The sequence below is a fragment of the Nerophis lumbriciformis genome, linkage group LG11 (assembly GCF_033978685.3).
Source record: "Nerophis lumbriciformis linkage group LG11, RoL_Nlum_v2.1, whole genome shotgun sequence".
NCBI classification, from domain to species: Eukaryota; Metazoa; Chordata; class Actinopteri; order Syngnathiformes; family Syngnathidae; genus Nerophis; species Nerophis lumbriciformis.
In genome coordinates, this window is record NC_084558.2 from 5,872,268 (window position 1) to 5,885,670 (window position 13,403).

The window sequence follows — 13,403 nt, forward strand, 5'->3', positions numbered from 1 at the left end:
TTTTTCGGAGTATAAGTCGGTCCGGAGTATAAGTCGCACCGGCCGGAAATGCATAATAATAATAAAAGGAAAAAAACATATAAGTTGCACTGGAGTATAAGTCGCATTTTTGGGGGAAATGTATTTGACAAAACCCAACACCAAGAATAGACATTTGAAAGGCAATTTTAAATAAATAAAAAATAGTGAACAACAGGCTGAATAAGTGTACGTTATATGACGCATAAATAACCAACTGAGAACGTGCCTGCTAAGTTAACGTAACATATTATGTTAAGAGTCATTAAAATAACTATAACATATAGAACATGCTATACGTTTACCAAACAATCTGTCTCTCCTAATCGCTAAATCCGATGAAATCTTATACGTCTCGTCTTTTACGTGAATGAGCTAAATAATATTATTTGATATTTTACGGTAATGTGTTAATAATTTCACACATAAGTCGCTCCTGAGTATAAGTCGCACCCCCGGCCAAACTATGAAAAAAAACTGCGACTTATAGTCCGAAAAATACGGTATGTATGTATGTATATATATATATATATATATATATATATATATATATATATATATATATACATATATTTTGGTAGCGCAAAAGAAGGCAAGGTCTTACCAAAACAATGAAAGAGTGCCTCCAGGGTCTGTCTTCTTAGAACTATTGTGAGTCATGACTCTATTAGTCAACGGTCAGGCTGCACGCTTGTGGAGCTGTTCTGCACGCTTCCACACCTCGCCTTTCACAGCATTGGTAACGCACACTCCCTGTGGAGGGTTTGTGGAGATCCCTGGCATGTCCAGAGTAGAAGTTGTAGTCATGGACAAACTTTGGATTTAAGCAGTGGAACAGGGGCACAAATTGCTTGAGTACAGAGGGTGTGGTTTAATGCAGTGTTTCTTAACTATAGAGCCGGAGCCCAAAAATATCTGTTTTTCTGCTATAGTCCGAATGGGCCGCGGCGGTATTCAGTTGTAATGCACTTTTCCATCACTTGTGGCAATAATGACAATCTCAAACAAACAGAAAAAGTCTGTAGCGCTAAAGTCATTGATAAATTTCTTAAACACAAAGATTATGACTAAAGTCTATGACTAAATATTGGAAAAATACAGATTTGTCCCACCCTAAAAATATATCGCGAATGTAAACATGTTTTTATTTCGAAAGTGTAACACAGCATAGTGTAACTGACAGGCCTCTTCCTTTACCAGCTCTTAGTGTGGCGATGGAAGAAAGCAGGCTTTAGGACGACACTGTTGTAAACGTTGCCATGAATATTGCTTGTTTAGAACGTCTTGCAGTTTGTCTACATTCATATTTTAAAACTATGACTTTTGAGTTAAGTCATCTTTATTCAGGCATGGTCACTTGTCCATTATTTAATTGCGAACTTCATCAGTGTTCCCATGTAACGTCATGATCTCACTCACCGGTTTAACAGCAACCATTTTTATCACACGTATCTCTCCTGTTAATGATCGCGACTCACTTTTACATGTATCGGGCTTCTGACTACTGATTGGTGAGCTGCTGGATGCTGTCAATCAGCGTCGTGTTGGCAGGAGAGCAGCACCAGAGAGCCATTCAATGAGCTTGTCAAAAGGGACTAGCTTCAGTCTGAGCGGTAGTTTTCCACCTGGTACAAGTGTTTGACTTGTCTCCATTTACATTATTTTTTAACATTAAAAAGTGCAGGGCACAAAAACTGCCAAATTATGTCCATGGTTATAGTACTAGCTAGTATTTGATTACCGAGTCAACAGACTAAACAGTGTGGAGCAGGGGAAGTGCAAAGAACTGTTGAAAAAAATAGAACTACCAGACAGAAGAAAAATACAGCTGTCGTGTGGAGCAGTACAGACCACGTCCCACTTATGAGGTGTAATCTAAATCTGAATATACATATGTTACACCCCGGCTGTGTCCTGTGATTACCGAACAACCAGTCCAAGGTGTACCTTGCCTCTTGCCCAAAGTCAGCTGGGATACGCTCAACTTACCTGCAACCCTAATGAGTACAAGCAATTAAAAAAAAAAGATGGATGGTTTAATTTGAAGATGCTGACTGCCCACTTTTTGAGTAGTAATGCACTGCACACACTTAACATCCTGCTGATAACAGTGCACGCAGCTCAGAGGCAGACTTACTGTTGAGTTGCATTAGTCTCTCCTTATTCAGAGTGACTGCCAATCACGCTCGGAAGGTGGGAATTGAATGTTTTTAAGTAGGGAATAAAAAGGCAACTGCAGAAAGGTAGTCATTATTGTGACTAATTATGTGATTAACCCCTGTTTTTAATTGATTTATTTCAGTTTTGAGATCCAGTTCAACAAAGCTTACTTAAGTGTTTTATTAACATCCAGGTGAATGATTTGGCGTTTCACCCCAATGAGAGCCACTTTGCTACCTGTAGCGAAGACGGCAGTCTGAGGGTGTGGTCTTTTCCCGCTAATGAGCTGGTGGTCCAGTTCCAGGTGCTCGGTCAGGTGAGGACTTTTGAACCTAATTTTAGATAGGCATGAAACTTCAGGCACATTTGAGTATTTATATTGACAAACCACAACAATAGTAAAGAAGTGATGTGTGAATTATATATGGTAGTGCTTTTTCTCTAGTGACTCAAAACACTTTACATTGAGAAACCTATTGTCCTCAGGTTTCTGGCCGGCCGCTCTACCTTCTGAGCCACACCACCCCAATTGTAATAGGCACAATCAAATGAAAGGCATCAAATATTATCTCTACAAAAACAATTATGCTTAGTTGTGACTGACACAGTCAAAGGCGCTAGAGGGGGAGAGCAGGAAAATCCAGAAACTTAGCTAACAACTTGATTAACAAATATGATTTGTGCAAAAGTGCGTCTACATTTAAGGGTCTAGCAAAAGAGAGCTGTACTAAGCTAAGTGGGACACAGAGTGTTTATGAGTGAAATGTGCTGCGTTCTGTACTAGTAACGATCGCTCCCCAAGTTGACCCTTCCAGGGTCTGTTGGGTAATTTCCTGCACTCTGGTCACACACAATACTAAAAGCAAAACTGTGCACACACTGTCCCATGTTATGAAAAGCCCTAAGCGTTTACAATTTATACCCAAATATTGGCACCTGTGTCGATGTGTCAATGTCTTATGTTTTTGCTCGTCTCAGTCCTGCAACTGCGTCTGTTGGAGCCCTTTTCCTAGTGAGCAGCGCATATCTGTGGCCGCAGGATACGGCGATGGCACTTTGCGCATCTTTCGGCTCGCCACCGCCGAAATGGAGAGGAAGTTGCAGCCACATTGCGTTGCTGTCACCGCTATCCAATACTCTGCAAATGGTGAGGAGGGTCCTTGATACTTTGTATGAATGTTTTTATTGATTCATGTTCTAATCAAACAGGTGATGTGATCATATCCGGTGGCAAGAATGGTCTTATTGCTGTAAGCAACGCCAAAGACGGCACAACTATTCGCATCTTGAAGGACCACAAAGGAGCAGCCGTCAGCGCCATCCAATGTGTAAATGAACAGGTCAGGTTTCAAAGAGACGTCTGTCTCCATGGAGATTGTTATCATTTTTATCGTGGCAAGGACAAAAATCAGCACATCTCCTTCACACCTGAAATCTGTGTCAATCAGTTAGTTTGTTTTTGAATTGCAATTGATGTGATGCCTCTTCATTCTATAATGCAGAAGTAATTCCGTCTTGTTAACATAAAAATCACAGGCTGGCATTTCCTCTGCTCAGCTCACATCAGCTAAGTTGGACAAGGTCAGAGATCCTATGCGATGCTATTTAAACTCTAGAAAAAAAAACGTGCTCTGGAATTCTTGTGACATTTCTCTTATATTTTTTTTAATCACTGCTCATCTCAAAGGCTGTAAACCCCTCTGTCCACCAGTGTAAGGACTTTGGAATGGTGGGAAACGAGCTGTGGTTGGCTGCCAGCGCTGATCGGCGCATCAGTGTCTGGGCGGCAGATTGGTTCACGCACAATTGCGCTTTACTGGACTGGCTCACACTTCCTGCTCCGCCGTATCGCCAGGTATACCACCTACTCTTTCTGTCATAATACTTGACAAAGATCATAAAATGTCACTTGCAAATGTCGAGAGCTCTGTTGCTTTTCTGCTTGATTTGTAATGCTTAATAGGCTCGTATATGGTAACAAGCCTGGATTGTTTTTATTGTTTTATGATCTATTTTTAGTTGTGTTCCTCTTTTCTGACTTATAATCGTTTTTGGATACTAGTGTTAAACAATACCAAATCGTTCATGCATGAGCTTGCACTCCATTTTTAATGCCTCTGGTTACGGAGTTTGCAGTCTGGCTATGTCGTGATGTGTCTGGAAAAAAAATAGCGACGGTGACGACTTAAGATGTTTATTTATTACATTGTACATTTTTTAAAGATAAATTATATTATTTTTGGAGAGGGTGGGGTGTGGTTTCATTTGCAATCTGGTAACGCCTCCACAATCCAACATCTTGCAGACGGAATTTAAAAAATGGGTTATAAGGCTCAATTTGAATTCTCCCTCCTCCTCTTCCCCTCTTCTACTTGACCCTCCCGCTTGGCTCTAGCATCTAATGCAATGGCAAAGTTTTTCAAATAAGCCCCTATGCATGCGGACGTCAGTCGAGTGTCACTACATCATCAACCCTCGCCGTTTGCCAGCAGTGATGTAAGGCAGATGGGACAAATGTTTGTTTACTTTCAAGATGCTTGTGCTCTTTTTATTTTTTTCGCCTGTCTTTATTAAGAATGCCAATTAAAAGACGACCTTTTTAGCGAAATATGCCAGTGCTGGCTCATCAGCTTGCGGTATGTAAAGTGCGTTTTATTGTGTATTTGTGTTTAAAGCCGATATTTATGTGCAGTGGCAACGGTTTGAAGTCTGACTAAACCACCAGTCATCATTATGAAAATCATTAATTATGCTTATTACTTACATTTGTTCACTTCTCTGGGTTTCTGGTCTGCTATCTTTCTTCTCGCATTCGATAGTGTAGGAAGGTCTGCAATCTTACTTCACGTCGAGGGAGGTACGTAGCAGAGGTGTGGACTCGAGTCACATGACTTGGACTCGAGTCAGACTCGAGTCATGAATTTGATGACTTTAGACTCGACTTGACAAAATGTAAAGAGACTTGCAACTCGACTTAGACTTTAACATCAATGACTTGTGACTTCACTTGGACTTGAGCCTTTTGACTTGACATGACTTGCTACTTTCCCCAAAATCCAACGCTTAAAAAGTTATTTGGGAGCGCTCCGTATTTTTCATTTTCTTCGTCTGTGTCTCTCAGCATGTTGTTCCTGTCAGCTGGTGTGCTGTCAGTACAACAGCCAATCAAATTAGATCTACGTTGTTTTCATCACGCAGCATTCATCCAATCAAATTGCAGTACAACCACCGAACAAGTTGTCAAACAACGCAACAATTATGCCAAAGTTGGTTTCGTTCGGGTATAAAAACTACGACTTGGTCAACAAAAAACGAATTGCCGTATGGAAATCACGCAGTTCCAATATTACAGACGGAGACGCAACAACGTTCAACATTTGAAGTTGCACAAAGAAGGGTAAGTTTTGAATGTAAGATAACGTTTATTGGCTAAGTTACGTGACTTGTATTTGCTGTGTAGTTAAATCAGTGAGGCTGCAAACTCACTGCTAACGTTATAACCATAGACATCTTATAAGTAGACGCAGCATGGAGCGCTACTGCCTACTGGCGCAGACGAGGCGCGGGGCCGCCATCTTGGAGTGGTGATCCGCTCCACTCAGTGCAATTCATTTGGCAGGAACAATGAACTGTCAGCGCATTTAATTTATTTTACCTCACTGAATACCACTGATTTTCACCCCCCTTTTTTGTCATACGTGTAGCCATGATAACAGACACATGTTTTGGCGTGTTTTAGTATTCATAGTTTGCTTAACAGTAATATAATATTCTTATATGCTATAAGTGACCAGACGTCCGAGATCAAAACTGGGATTATAATCCTAGAGAAGGGGAAAAAACGGTAAACTATTTTTAAGTTGAAGAAACAATATGATTAGGTTATATATACATGCGTATATCCTACATAAACAATGTATGAATACATTAGATATCTATATATCTTAGGGACCTATAGACTGTATCTCTGTTGCTGCAGCAGCAGAGAGTTTATTCTGTCTTGACACTTTGTATTGATATTTTCTATTACATTCTTCCCTTAAATGATAATATTTGCAGTGATTGTTTTATATGTATTATTTTATGTAAGTCGCTTTGGATAAAAGCGTCTGCCAAATACTTAAACATAAACACATACAAACACCTGAAAGTCTTCATATCAGCTAAAACCACCAATCTGTTTCACTGGATTCAGAATAAAACCAAATTCTGTTTTACCCAACAATGTTAGTATTTGAAAATTGTTACTTGAAGACTTATTCCTGGTTACAATTATACTGTTAAGAAAGTATTGTCTTATACTTTGCCTAAAATGAGAATGCATCATAATCAGTGGCGGCTGGTGAATTTTGTTTTAGGTGGGGCTGAAAGTTTGTAAACCAAACCCCTGTAGGGGCGTCATCCTCCCCCAGAAGATTTATTTGTGATTTTCACATACAAATATTGAAGACCTTTGATCCTTCTCAACTCTGTGGTAATATTATTTTCATAAGATACAACCAATAGTACGTTAATGTTAAATCTTACTTGTGAAAAGTAATCCCCCGATTCCTATTTTCAACAGTCCGCTCATTTGAGCAGGAAAACGCTGAACACCAGCCCGGCATCTTTGTTTTCTACCTGTCAACTCAGTTTAGGCTGCTCGCCGGCTCCTCATCACCACTTCAAGATGGCGGCCAAATTGCTCACGTCACAGCAACCTGCGTCTACTTATAAGATGTCTATGGTTACAACGTCATTGCAAACACGGCAATCTGTTGCGTCCACTGCAGTTTGCTACCTTATTCATACTTTTTGTCAAGTGATTTTTTTTTAAGCAGGGTTGCATGAGGTACCTACACATAACGTTACGTTAGACAATGTATCACACACAGTAACGTAACGTTAGTCAATGTATCACACACAGTAACGTAACGTTAGTCAATGTATCACACACAGTAACATTACGTTAGTCAATGTATCACACACAGTAACATTACGTTAGTCAATGTATCACACACAGTAACGTAAAGTTAGACGGTGGTCAGCAGCACCGCGTATTTTAGCCACCTACAAAAAGACAAACATAGTCAAATAAAGGTCAGTTAAAATGTATACTATATTAAGAATATGTGTACATATTGCATAGGGTCCTAACATCTAAAAAGTACAACTCTGTTCATTGTTATGTTCATATATTTGTTATGTTTTTCCTGTGTACGCACACATAAACACACATACAGTATGAGATAAGATCAATGAGATAAGGTAAGAACAGGATAGAAACTGCTGTGGAACTAGTTACAATGCAATATGCCATTGAAATACAATGTTAACACTTTTGTGCAAATAAGTACAGTTGCACTTGTTTTTTTCAAATGTGTTTATTCTGTAAAGGAATGAGTTACATGTTTAAAATGACTTGTTAATAGTGCTATTTTGAAGTGCAATGTCAGCACTATCTTTTTCCCTGCAATTTCAAATGCACTTGTTTTAATAAATAAATACAGCATTTTAAAAGCATACACAATCTGTGTAAATATATTAGTCTGTGGTTAAACGACTTGAAAGGACTCGAAACTCAAAATGCAGGACTTGGGACTTGACTTGAGACTTTCCAGTCTTGACTTTGGACTTGACTCGGACTTGCCCTGTCTTGACTCGGGACTTGACTCGGACTTGAGGGCAAAGACTTGAGACTTACTTGTGACTTGCAAAGCAATGACTTGGTCCCACCTCTGGTACGTAGCCCTTCCCCCCTACCTAGCGGATAATTGGAACACCTTTTGATTGAAGTGAATGCTCAAAACCAAGAAGAAAGGCAAAAACAAGGGCGAAGGAGGGGTGTCCGAATTGAGCCTAAAAGTGACTGTGAAGCAAAATTCACACCAACGTATTTTCAATATATATTATGGAGATAGGGCAGCACGGTGGAAGAAGGGTTAGTACGTCTGCCTCACAATACGAAGGTCCTGAGTAGTCGTGAGTTCAATTCCGGCCTCGGGATCTTTCTGTGTGGAGTTTGCATGTCCTCCCCGTGACTGCGTGGGTTCCCTCCGGGTACTCCGGCTTCCTCCCACCTCCAAAGACATGCACCTGGGGATAGGTTGATTGGCAACACAAAAAATTGAATGTGAATGTGAGTGTGAATGCTGTCTGTCTATCTGTGTTGGCCCTGTGATGATGTGGCGACTTGTCCAGGGTGTACCCCGCCTTCCGCCCGATTGTAGCTGAGATAGGCTCCAGCGCCCCCCGCAACCCCGAAGGGAATAAGCGGTAGAAAATGGATGGATGGATGGATTATGGAGATAAATAGTAATAGGTTATAAATAGTGTAAAGTGTTAATCACCATATGTTGGTTGTTTTGTTAATTTGCAGGCTTACACAAAAACTCACACAGCTTTGTAAGGTTGACAGAGGTGTCAAATTAGAACCCCTTAAGCTGTGGTGCAAATCCAGGTAAAAATGTGGATTGTCATCTCAACAGCCAAATTTCCCTGCTAATTAAACTGCATAATTGATGTTTTTTTGGGGTTTTTTTTCATTATTTTTCCAGGTTTTGTCCCATTGAGATCAAATAGCTCTTTTACAATGGAGACTTAGCCAAGAAGGAAAACTTTTTTTTAAAAGATGTCTTAGCAAGGCAAAAATATACCTATTTTTGAGAGAGAACACATATATTTTTCTTCTGTGGCACATTCTATGTTTGACCAATCTGCTTATCTTAAGTAGTATATACTAAAATTATGGGTTAGGGTGGGTAATGTTTTTTTTCCAGGTATGTATAAGTGATGGAAGCAAAGCTCTGACTAGCATGGGAACATGTTGTTTGGCACCACCTGCTGGTTTGCATGATTAAATCTAGCTGCTGAATATATATGGAAATTATATTGCCTGACATTTTACCTCTGCATCTCTATTCATTAATTCGTATCAATTCTAAAAGACGTAATGTGGTCACATGTTTTTTATTTTACCGGTGACAAATGTGTAAACGTTTGCTTTTCAGGATGACAGTCCACCCCCCAGCCTCGCTTCGTTCTGCCCAACAGACCCCAGTTTGGTGGTCTACACTTCTTACGGAATAGAGAAAGATATTTCCTTCTACAGCCTCTCCAAGAAAAGGGTACCCCCCTCGTGTTTCCCTTTTAGGTGCACACTGTGCTGCTGACGGCGTGTCCAATAAGTGTGTTTAATTCCAGATCATCAAAAAGATTGCCATGCCCCACTGGGCCACGTGTTTCAGCCTCTCCTCCAAGAGTCAACTCATAGCTTTGGGCTCAAAAGGTAAACAAGGAAAGAGTTCTGTCCTGAATGTACCGACTATCTTGGCTAAAGATCGACCGATTATTGGCCGATAATCGGCGCCAGTTTTTATTTACATCAGCATATACAATATAAACAAATATGATACCAGTATTTTGTATATAAAAAAAATTATAATTAGTTAAGTAGATAGTAACAACTACTGCTTTTGCCCCTGACAGGGCATTTATTTGAGTTACTGTGAGAATTCTTCTTCAGTCTTCTCAGCTGCCTTCACCATAGGGCTCATTCGGTCACACCTTCCCCACCCCCACTCTCTTCCTCCTGTAGTACCAGTCGCCTGCACTAAGTCTGTTCTGCTTACCTGTAGAAACTTCCAAATTTTTGCCAAGAAATCCAGTTTTTATCCTTCTTTCCTGTCGTTTTTCAAGTCACCTTTTGTTTGTTTTTGCTACTGCCGCAATAGTCGCATGACAAGCCTTAGTTCACAACACTCTGAGCACGGGCTCGTTATAGGAGCGCCGCAAGTTTTGTGATTCAATCGAATCAAAATGCGACACAGATGGAAGGTCATGAAGACGTCAGGAAATATAGATGCATACAAAACTTGTGTAAATATCTTGATACATAGGAGCAGGGCCGTTGTTTGGGATTCTGGGACCCCTGAAAGAATATTGATGTGGGCCCTTCTACACCATTCGTTGCCACCTTCAATTGTGTTGTTTTTCAGTGTTCTTGACCGCGCCTGGTTTAATACACCCAATTAGTTTCCTTTTTTCCGATTAATGACTTAACAAGTCAGAGTATTATTATGTAAAATGTATTATTAGTTGTCTTATTCTCATTTCATTGATAAACAACCTGTTATTACACCTCAGATTGCAAATACATTTTCAATTAACCATTCAACAAATAGGTAGTTGGTATTTTATTGTATTTATCAATCAAGCACTAGTAACAAAGTGTCCTGGCTCAAGATAGTCCACAGGTAAATATGTAGCATTTAACTTAAATGCGCAAGTAAAGAGTACATGGAAAACAACCACGAACTTCATCTTATCTCAATTAAAGTTTAAATGGGCTTGTTTGTTCACTGGAAGTCTCATCAGAAAGCCCAACACTGGGCCTTTTTGTTAGCAAATTTGCTGATGACGTCTTTTGGAGTCCAATCGTCAGCTTAGTTGACATTCAATTCTAAGTCTAGCAAGGCTGTTTAGCGTCTTGTTGTTGTGGATCAGAAATAGTTCTTAACTAGTTTCAGTTTGCCCTTTCTCCACCTGCAATAGTCACAGGTAATGTTACATGAAAGTCAGTGTAAAACTATCCCAAATTCTATATAGTCTTTTTTACTTTGTTATTATCAGTTATTAGGCTCTTTTTTATTTTATATTGCTATGAAAACAAACAACAAATCTTTAAATATTTAATGTTTTTGTATATAGGCTATTTAAATGTCCCACTAATAACATATTTTACAAGACCACATTGAACACATCATGATAACGTAACTGACTTTGTCATATGCTCGTAATTAGTCATTGGTAAACGCATTTCATGATTAACATCCATAAATTAACATTCTTAATAAATGACAGAAGAATAAACACACATTTGATTGGGGAGTCATATTGTTAGAGTTGTCCTGACTTTTTTTGTGGCCATAAAGGCACTGGCAGTGGCTAAGTGCCATAAGTGCAAGTGTCATATAACAGATGAGAGATTACAAAGAGTTGGATTGTATGGCAGAAAATGACTAGTTTTGCTAGATAAAAGTGTTTTACTAATGTTTTTGGTGTGGTTACGGCCGAAAATAAATAGTTTTGCTCAATAAAGTGATCAAGGAAATTTCTGTCCTCCTAAAGCGTCTCGACAGACGTTACAGTAATTCAACAGTGTTGAGGAACATTGTTTTAACTGTTAGGGCCGCCTGTTGTCACCTGTCACTCACAATTGCATTGCAAAAATCCTACCGAACAGATTGACTCTATTTTGTGTAAAGTTCAGTTTGGAGTTGATTGTTTGCGCTCCATATTCTTTGCTGTGCGTAGAGGACGCGTGAGCAGTGTGTGCACAAGCGCGCACTGGAACATTGCTCACCTATTAAAAAAAAAAAGTATTTTAATGTCCTGGGCCCCTGCTGTTTTGCTCCTACTCCTGACCTCTTTCGCAACTATTTTCTGATGTCCGGACTTGTGCGTGTTGGAGGGCACCCTAATCCTGTTGGTGTTCACTCGCACTCGCTTAATTACAATGAGGAAGAACCATGGCGGGAAGAACAAACCACGGTGTGGACCAAACCATTTTTTAGGAAGGGGCCAATGGGGTTATTAAAAGTATTACATTAGAATATTTTAGGACTTGTGCCTTTTGATTCATTCAAATACATATATATTTGTTCAGGGTAAGCATAATCATTTTGTCATGGAGGCTATTGGTGACTCTGTGTGGGCCCTTAGAATTGTCATCACCTTTCCCCCCTATACGAAGACCCTGCAAAGGAGACTTATAATTATACAAGTAAAGAAGAGCAGGAAGCAGCTCACACATTCTCATACTTTCTGTAACATTCAGGAAGAAATAATGTCAGCCAGCTTGAAAAATGTCTAAACTCCAAGCTACTTGAAGGGACTCATAATTGTTTTTGATTAAATGATGCAATATTTCAGGGTTTGTCAAGAGAAAGCTGTAGAAAATTAGTATTTGCCATAAAATTGAGTAGATGGCCAGGTAGAGAATTCCAATGGTTTTACCAATTTTCCCAGGATATTTACCATATTTTTAAATGCAAATGTTGATGCTTCTCTTAGACACATTTAATAGAGATATTTTTTTGGTGTTAAATTAACCACAATAGCGCTGCATAAAACATTTTAAGTCGATTGTCGTCCAAATGTTTCCTAAAAAAAAAAAGTAAAGTTGAAAAAAAACAAACTTAAGGCCCTTGGCCAGCTGTTAAATGACGTATACTATTCATGTTATATAACTTTTACAGTATAGAATATCGGCTCCAAATATCAGTTATTGGCCTTCTTGACTACTAATAATTGGTATCGGCCCTGAAAAAAACATATCAGTCGATCTCTAGTCTTAGCGAGTGTGCGCCCTCACCTCTCAATGTTCTCTCAGAGCGAGTGTTGAAGCTGATCGAGTGGACCAGCGGCAAGTTCCAGGACTTTTTACAGCACAGCGATGCTCTGCAGACGTCCCGCTTCTCCCCCTCAGGGAAGCTCCTCTTCTCTGTGGCCCATAATGAGATTTTCCTGTGGGAGGTTCAGGGCCTCTAAAAAAACGTTTTTTTAATCTTCCATTTCTTCTGTTTTTTGTGGAAGAAACAGCTTAAAATTGTTGCCACTGTGCTGATTTGGAGACCTTTTTTTAATGTATAGTTTTTCAATACGTTTTCATGAACAATATGTATGGCTTTTCTCACAACGAATATCAAAATCAAGATTAAAAGCTGTTTCTGACTCTAAACAAACTTTGGGTTGTGTTGACTTGATGCAACTGCCAAAAGAGAATTTTTGTGGTGACATATTTGCGTTGACTTGCCTTTTTGAAAGTGCAGCCTGCTGCAAAATTAATCAAATGCTCTGAAAAACAAAACTCACAAGAAGGAATTTTAGATGTGTTGTTTGTTTTTTAAGACAAAAGGTCGGAGAATGACAACTCTTTTATAACGGGGTTTGTATAAAAGAGTTGTCATTCTTATGTAAATATAAACGGAATACAAGTATTTGCAAATCATTTTCAACCCATATTCAATTGAATGCACTACAAAGACAAGATATTTGATGTTCAAACTCATAAACTTTTCCTTTTTTTTTTGCAAATAATAATTAACTTAGAATTTCATGGGTGCAACACGTGCCAAAGTAGTTGGGAAAGGGCATGTTCACCACTGTGTTACATGGTCTTTCCTTTTAACAACACTCAGTAAACGTTTGGGAACTGAGGAGACACATTTTTTAAGCTTCTCAGG

The 13,403-nt window shown here is 39.3% G+C and overlaps 1 protein-coding gene across 2 annotated transcripts in view; it reads left to right on the top strand.

Annotated features, from left to right (window-relative positions):
* wdr90 (WD repeat domain 90) overlaps positions 1-12,886 on the top strand; it is a 72,377-nt gene extending 59,491 nt beyond the window's left edge. For both annotated transcript variants that reach the window (XM_061967610.1, XM_061967611.1), the window contains exons 36-42: positions 2,372-2,494; positions 3,157-3,325; positions 3,388-3,518; positions 3,890-4,033; positions 9,168-9,284; positions 9,361-9,445; positions 12,551-12,886. In XM_061967610.1, the coding sequence (XP_061823594.1) occupies positions 2,372-2,494; positions 3,157-3,325; positions 3,388-3,518; positions 3,890-4,033; positions 9,168-9,284; positions 9,361-9,445; positions 12,551-12,708 (927 nt within the window). In that variant the 3' untranslated portion in view covers positions 12,709-12,886. The remainder of the gene's footprint in view (positions 1-2,371; positions 2,495-3,156; positions 3,326-3,387; positions 3,519-3,889; positions 4,034-9,167; positions 9,285-9,360; positions 9,446-12,550) is intronic.
* The last annotated feature ends 517 nt before the right edge of the window (positions 12,887-13,403 follow it).